General features: G+C 42.9%; 1 protein-coding gene across 1 annotated transcript; it reads left to right on the top strand.

The window, feature by feature from the left end:
- The first annotated feature begins 1695 nt into the window (after window positions 1-1695).
- LOC113016111 (uncharacterized) lies at window positions 1696-8018 on the top strand. Its single transcript, XM_026158671.2, has 6 exons — window positions 1696-1858; window positions 3079-3426; window positions 5169-5501; window positions 5588-5689; window positions 7276-7608; window positions 7675-8018. The coding sequence occupies exons 1-6, from the start codon at window positions 1828-1830 to the stop codon at window positions 7719-7721; spliced, it is 1194 nt and encodes a 397-aa protein (XP_026014456.2). The 5' UTR covers window positions 1696-1827; the 3' UTR covers window positions 7722-8018.
- Window positions 8019-8285: the final 267 nt, after the last annotated feature.

Raw genomic sequence — 8285 nt, 5'->3', positions numbered from 1 at the left:
AACTATAAGTTGGTTTTTGTAAAGGAAGATTTTATGTGTGTGTGTGTGTGTGTGTGTGTGTGTGTGTGTGTGTGTGTGTGTGTGTGTGTGTGTTAGTTATTGTCATTTAAAGTGTTTATGTGCTCAGTTGTGACACTGAACAGTCAACAACTAGCTGAACTTACTTTGACCTCGACATTTGAAGAAAACAACTGCTTTTTCTACGTTATGAGTTTCTTAAAGTCATTTGAAACGGCGACATCTGTTTTGAACATGCTGGGGTGAAGACCGCAGAGCCTGAGAAGAGGAAGTAAGTAGCTGATGTTATGGGAGGATAAGTAGGTGCCGCCACGCCTCGAGAGCTCAGAGCTCGCATGAGTGTGTTAACCGTCTGTTTCCTCTCCCATGCACATGGTCATATAGGCGTTTGTTACAGCTAACCGTGTCTGCAGACTTTGTTAATCTAAATTTCATCACAGTTTGTGTGTCAGTTCTTCTCAGAGAGTCTGCAGGACAGTTTGGTCTGGAAGCTCCTCCTGTGTCCTCGAGGATCAGAGCGTAAAATGAGAAGTTTTGTGCCAGTGAACAAACACCTGCTGAACTTTGATAAAAACCTGATAACGTTCCCCCTCTGAGATCTCCATCATCAGCAGGCAAACAGTGAGATCGGCTCTGAGCTGCTCTGTGAACACAGACCACACTTTGTGCTTTAGACTGTTTGAAACTCCAGCATTCAAACAGTGGCGGATCTCGAAAATGTTACATGCGAGGGCCAGAAGAGGGGGATCAGGTCTATGCAGGATGGCACATTCCTCTCCACTGAAGTATGTGGAAACCCCCTATACACAAATGGAGTACATTTGTGCACAGTAACTGAAAACTCTTCAATATGAGAAGAAGGGAAAGCAACACCAGAAACAGCACACAGTAGACATAACTATCAAAATAAAATGTTACAACAGCAGAGAATACCTGACATGAAATTAGGGCGCACAGGAGGGCAGGAAAACCGGAAGCCCAGGGAATCAAAATGAAAGTAAAACTAAGAAACTCTGACAATAAAACTAAAACAGGAGATAAATCAAATACCAAACTCACAATGACACAAACTATGAACACTGTGCAAAAATACAGCAATCAAAGGCTTGTTTATTCACTTAATTAACCATTAAGTAAACCGTCTTCGGTATAACCTGCATGTATACCAACCAACTACATTTAATTTGACCAGATTATGATAAATGTAACATTTTACAGTGTACTTATGTAACAAAATACATGGAAAATTTACCTGTAATTAATTTAGTTAAAGTCAGAATTTTAGGCATGACCTTTTTGGGGGTCCAAACTCAAACTATGAAATAACAGTGAGGACAGTTGATCATATTATTATATTAATACTTTTTCTTTTTATTTGATTATTTATTCGTTTTTATTATTTTACACACACACACACACACACACACACACACACACACACACACACACACACACACACACACACACACACACACAGCCATCATTTATACAGCTTCTAAACTTACTGTCAGTTTTGCAAAACTAAAACTGTAATTAGGTCAGGTTACATTAATATAAACCCACGTGCATCAACCACGTGTTCCTGAAAGCAGCTCGCTGTCTGCAGTCTCTGTGCGCCCTGCTGCTTCTCCTCACTTTCATGTTTGGAGTTCTGCAGAAGGATTTTATTTTGAAGGCTCTGACAGGAAGTTGTGAGGTGTCTCTGTGTAACTTCAGAGGAGGAAACTTTGTTCAGTGCGTCAGCGGTGCTGTGATCGAGCTGTGTGCGCCTGTTTCTCAGAGTTAACGGGACTTTCAGCGGAGAGGAAGATGCTGCTGTGGCTCGTGCTGCAGGTCCTCGGTAAGAAAGCACACACGCAGACTGACACACACACAGTGTGTAACACGAGCTGACTGCATTAGGCCCCTCTGTGTAGTTACTGTGGTCCCTACATGCGATATTCATGCGGGGCGGGTCTCACCGTGACAGCTGAGCTCATCATCCTGATATCTGCGCGTGTCTGTTTAAGAAGTGCGTCAGCGCTCGTGTGCGTGTGATTCACGGCAGGAATAAAAGTACTTTGTATAAAAACTAAAAGCTTGTCTCACAATATTAAAAGCCCCGTTTACCATAGAAAGCACTTTAATGTGTCAAAAATGGTTTTTGTTCACAATAACGCCACGTGCCCAATCATCTATGTTCAAGCTCTCTGATTAATAAAGTTATAACAATCCTAAAACAACAAATAGACATTTTTCTTTTTTTTTAATTCAACACCAGATGTTACTCTGTGTTTATACATTTTTAATGCTTAGTCTCAGAATAACTTGTGTCCTGAATTGCCCCCTTATAGAAATCCCCCTGAACAGGTCCCCTCCCTGGTCCTCTGGTCAGGAAATATTAATGCATTATAATATTTTTATTACATTTAAGAAGTGTTATATATGCTGGTGGTACCAGGACAAACGTCAGTAAAGGTGTCCATGTAAAAGTGTGTTTAGATGTCGAGGTCAGGTGGTACAGCTGCAGAAGTGTCACTTCATGAAATCAGTATGTTCTTAAAAGCTTTAAAAGCTTTAGGATTATTACGTTTCTCAAACTGTTTTTAACGGCTGTTATTATGGTTGTTATTTTTATTTCATGGGGTTGAAAAAACTGTCATGAAAAATGTTTCATCTGCTTAATGAGAACTTCCTTCTTTTCTAAGCCCGACACATGAAAACAAATCAAAATTGGTTTAGTACGCACGTATTCACAGTTGTGATGTCACCCCTGCTTGTTTATTAACACGTTCTTCGTTTGCAGATTACAGTCAGGGATTAAAAGCACTTCATTCGTAACAGAGACGAGTCTCAGAAAGTTTCACCTCCGTGTTTTTCAGACGTGCATCAAAGTTTTCTTTGATGTTTTTAAAGCATCCTTCAAGTTACTTTTTGTTGGATGGGAAGAATCCATGTTTGAGTACTTAGCAGAAAATGTGGCTTCTGAAACCACTTTTCCCACGATGTGAACCACTAGAAAAATCCACAGCATACAGGTGATTAGTGTTTTTTGTTTTGTGTGCTTGTGTCTCCTTCCAGTTTCCCAGCATGCCCTGGCTGTGGTGGTGGAGGTGTATGAGGGGGCAAAGTCTGTCCAGCTGCCCTGTCAGTACACAGGTCTTATACTTACGAACCCCACAGTGCTGTGGACTCGCAATGATCTCGACCCCAAATCTGTCCACGTGAGACGAGAGGAAACAAATGATGTAACAGGACAAAACCAGCGTTACAGCGGGCGCACATTAATGAGGCCTGATGCTCTGGACACTTTAGACTTCAGCCTCACTCTGAGAAACCCTCAAATGACTGATAGTGGCAACTACACCTGCTCCATCGGAAATGAAAGGGCAGAACTGAAACTGACCGACGTACAGCTGCATGTCAAAGGTAAGAAACACAAACAAACAAAAGAAAAATGTCAAACTAAGGTTGATAGAAAAGGAATTTCTTTTGTTGAAAACTGGAAAATGGCATTAACATTTTCCAGATGTAATCAGTCTGCAAACATCAAAATCTCACAGCTAGATTTTTTGGTGTTTCTACTAAATCTGGATGATTTGATTCAGAAGGTTTTACATCCTGTATACGCAGGAAAACCTGCAGCTCACAGGCCTAATAGAGACCGATGTACAACATGTAACAGAGGATGTCATTTTAAGAAGATAAACTTGACCTCTGGAACTATGAATGACAGGATGATAAAGTGCTGCCAGCTGTTCTTTATTCCAGAAGAATCCACTTCCAATCAAGTAGCTTTCATTTATTCATTTACTGAACAGGAAGCAGGGTTATGCATTCATAATGTGAGTGTGGAGGTAGTGTGGTAAGGGGGTGTTATACAAGTGCCAACATGAGAAATTAGTGACGCTCCCTTAATGGCCTCAAGCTGCCACTTGTGGCACGTCTGGAAGAAAGGCAGATCATTTTGAATGTTGTGGATCCAAAACTTGGCACCGCCTCCATCTATGATGGCCCAGGAGCTCCGTTTCTGGGTAGATGACCTGAACGTACCTGCATCAGGCCGCTGCATCAACAACATGTTGGGAGGGATTGAATCAAAATTAGCTACATTTGAGGGGACATAAACATAACCAGGGGCCTGGAGTTAACGATGCCCTCTACTTTGCTGAGTATGGTCCTAAAGACTTCTTCAGTGACATGCTCCGAGATGGTGTAGAGCTGACTTGATGGAACAAATCTCCCGTTCCCACGAACCACCGTGTGGAGCGTATGGAGGGTTGAAATGGAGATGCTGGCTGGCCAACTGTTTTCAGAGCAGGGCCGAGATGCGATCCTTGACATGACGATGAACACCAGGTGCTGCCATCTGTACTGTGTATGTACCACATGTAGTGAAATGTATATAAAATTTGAATAGACACTGAGGAGTGGAGGCCTAGTGTAGGAGAGCTTTGGCTGGACCCTGCAGAATCCAAGTCGGTACAGTACAGCTGGTCCTCTTCATGGATCCAGATGTGCAGGCTCCACTGGAGTCAGGAAATGTGGGTAATCAGAGCCAATCAGCAACAGTGGTTGAGCTTGATGGAACAGCCGATATGACCAATCATGATCGTGTATGGTAAATGGCCTGCATTTGTATAGCACTTTAATTAGTCCCTAATGACCCCAAAGCGCTTTACACTACATTCAGTCATCCACCCATTCACACACACATTCACACACTGGTGATGACAGCTACCTTGTAGCCACAGCTGCCCTGAGGCGCACTGACAGAGGCGAGGACACTGGTGCCACTGACCACCACCAGTAGGCAAACATGGGGTTAGTATCTTGCCCAACGGGGCAGCCTGGGTTCGAACCACTGACCTTCTGATTAGTGGCTGACCTGCTCTGCCACCTGAGCTACAGTGTATGTCTCTATCTTTATTTACACACATGTTCTGTTGCTTGTTAGTTGTTACCTAAAGGTAGCACTGTGAAGACTATTTGTATGGATTTTATAGTGTCCAGTTTAGTTACCATTTTAAACAAAAAGAGAGAGAATCATGATATTTATATATTATTAATATGTATTTTTACTGGTAGCAGAGATCAGAGCACATCAATTCTCTCTTTACCATGAGCATGGCTGCTGCTGCTTCTGATATTATGGTTCATTTTCCTCGTAGATCAGCAGGTGGAGGTGAAGGTGGAGGAAGGGTCAGACTCTGTCATCCTGCCCTGCAAAACAAAACCTGATCTGCCTGAAAAGGCCACAGTGGAGTGGACTCGCCCCGACCGAGAACTCACTATGGTCCATTTGTATGTAAACAGAAGTGACCATCCTAAAAATGTAGACAACCTTTACTGTGGCCGCGCAAAGATGAACAAAGACCTGCTGAGAACTGGAGACCTCAGTCTGACCCTGGAATACCCCACAGAGAGAGACAGTGGAGGATACATCTGCACCATCTACAGGGACAAAGACATCCTGAGACAGAAAGTAGTGCTGCAGGTCAAAGGTCAGAGATGTGGACAAACATCAGGGGTCAGTGCAGGAGATTGAGGTTCAACAGTCATGTTGATATTGTTTCATGTTTCTCCACAGAACCATTTCCATCCTGGACCACAGCTCTCCTGGTTCTCCTGGTTCTTCTTCTAGTAGTTTCTGCGGGTCTTATATTTCAATTCCGTCATTATTTGGTGTCAGGTGAGTGTCTCCTACTACACTACCCATAATGCCGATGGTTAGCAGAGCTGAAGAGAAACTTCCAAGTTTTTTCCTGAAGTCAGAAAACCTCCTTCAGACTCCGTCATTGATCATTGAACTCAATCAAAACCCTCTGTTCACTTGGAAAAATGATGGAGAAACAGTCTAACACTTGTGTCTCCATCATGCTCCAAAACGTTGTTGCTTTGACTCTCGTCTGTGGGTTTTTATCAAGATGAAGGAATCCAGAAGAAGTGTAATAATAACAATATTCAAGAACATCAGTGAGGTGCAGATTGTTTGCAATATTTGGTTAAAGGTGCCTTAGTGAGTTGCACTTCAATGAAAAGTACTCATATGAATGGGGATTTAAATATTTACTCAACAAGACAAAGATGATGTTTTCTATAAGGAAAAGGTAGAAAATGAGGTCAGGCACAAGTTACAAGATCAAGTTAAATGTTATGCGATTAAACAATTCAAGTTTAGTATACATACGTCACAGTGCTGTTAGCTGCTCAGTGCGTAGAAAATATGAGACCGTTAATTGATTGATAATACTTTATTCATCCCGAGGGAAATCGGGTTAAGGCTGCCAGCCGTGCCAGCGCCATCTTGCCCTTCCGACCATACATACATTACACAAACATCACATGGGGAAGACAGGTCAGAGAGGTATAACAATGGAAAATGTACAACATGAGGAAAGACGAGGAGAAAAAATAACTCCCCCAGACTGAGCTTCAACTGGGAGATCAGGGGGGTGAGTGCAGGTCTGCGTGATGCGTATGTGTTCTGTGTTCAACCAAGAGAAAGTGTCCCTTCACTCGGTTAAGCTAAAGTCAACAATCTTCTATCAATGCGGGTGGCCTTGAATGAGGGGAATTAGAGTCACAACAAAAAGTCTTATTATCTAAAGGAGAGTTTTGTTATTTCCGTCAGCTTTTGCCTTGAGCATCCAGCTGGTGCCAGGGGGGCCGCATGAGATGAAGATGGTAGTTGTTTTGATTAGGGCGAAAAAACTGCATCCAGTTTTACAGCTGGTGTAATGTCCGTCACTGGTCACCAGGTCTGAGTACTCACAACCCATCGTCTATCATGTCGGCCAGCCTTGTGAGATTTTGAACAGCTGTAGCCGCTTCTTGTTCTTCGATAAGCCAGGCCTGAGCCAGCTCCAATCAGCCAGAACTCTGTTACCATAGTTCTGAATTGGTAGACGTCGTTCAGTGTCCTCCATCAAGAGTGTCGCCAGACACACGACGCAACCGACCATCGAGTATCTGGCAGCAAACGTCTCCGCAGGACAATCGGGCTCTCTCAATTCCTGGAGAGTGTCAGTTTCGTTAAGGGACCAGTTGATCAAATCCATAATTCTTCTTTAGGTTTTTAGAGAACAAGTCTGGGAGACTCTCTTAGGGTTAGAGAATAATCGAGACTATACAAAAGACATGAGAAGCCAAGCAGTTTTAAATTTCTGTCAGTGTCAGGATCTCTATCCTGTTCCTCCTGCTCAGATCTGCTTCCGTCCTTCAGTTTTCTCTACACCTCTGAATACCTGCTGCTGTCTATGTTTGCTGTTCTTTCAGTGATTCCGGTGAAGGTGGAGGTGGAGGAGGGGGCGGAGTCTGTCCAGCTGCCCTTTAAAACAACAAAAAACCTGTCGGGGGAAATTCAAGTGATATGGGAACGTTATGAGCCGTTCCAGAAGGCTCACGTGTTTACAAACGGCCCAAACCAATATGAAGAACAGCACGAAGTTTATAAAGGCCGAACTGTGATGAACAAAGACCTGCTGGAAACTGGAGACCTCAGTGTGACCCTGAAACAGCCCACAGAGAGAGACAGTGGAGAGTACAAGTGTTTGGTCTGGAGGAAGGGAAACTTCATCAGAAAGAAAACCGTGAAGCTCAAAGTCAAAGGTTGGTTTGTCTGTTTGTTTGCTGGCTTGTGTGATTGTGTCTGACTGTCTTGTGTCTCCTCTGCAGGTCCAGGATCAAACAGGGGACATCAGGACCAGAAGCAGCTTCATTGATCCGACTCTGAGTTTTACCCTCACCACTCTGCCTTTTTGTTCATTTAGAGAGTTTTAATGTCACAGCGTGATAATACAGGAACACACATTTCACTTTTAAGTCCAGTCACATCCTCACTCTGTCTCTGCTGTGTGCACAGTCCTTCACTGTGTGTGATCAGCTATTGTGTGACGTTCCATATTCCTCATATGTTTCTCACCATCTTTACAGTCTGTGCTGTTTAACCTTTTTAAGCCATTTTTGGGCTTTTTCTAAACACTTTCAAATAAAGGTTTTACTTCACTTTATTTCACTTATCATTTGGTTTTCTTGTGTCTTTTGTATGCATTATGTTGCACACATAGATTAGTGTTACCTTTGTGTTTATTTTGGGGTTTTGTTTGTTGTCTTTTTAAGCTTTGTGTGTATTTGACTTTTGCAAATTAAAATGAAGAAAATATTTTGGTAATTGTTGCGATGCCAACAGAAGGTTGTTATTTTTACATTGTGATGGAAATGGAGAGCGGAACCAACTAAGTGGAACCAGTGGGCTGTGAGGTGTTGCACCTGGTGAAGGCGAGGGA

The sequence above is a fragment of the Astatotilapia calliptera genome, chromosome 3, assembly GCF_964374335.1.
Source record: "Astatotilapia calliptera chromosome 3, fAstCal68.1, whole genome shotgun sequence".
Lineage (NCBI taxonomy): Eukaryota > Metazoa > Chordata > Actinopteri > Cichliformes > Cichlidae > Astatotilapia > Astatotilapia calliptera.
The sequence above is the reverse complement of the archived record's forward strand: the minus strand, read 5'-3'. Positions and strand labels throughout refer to the sequence as shown.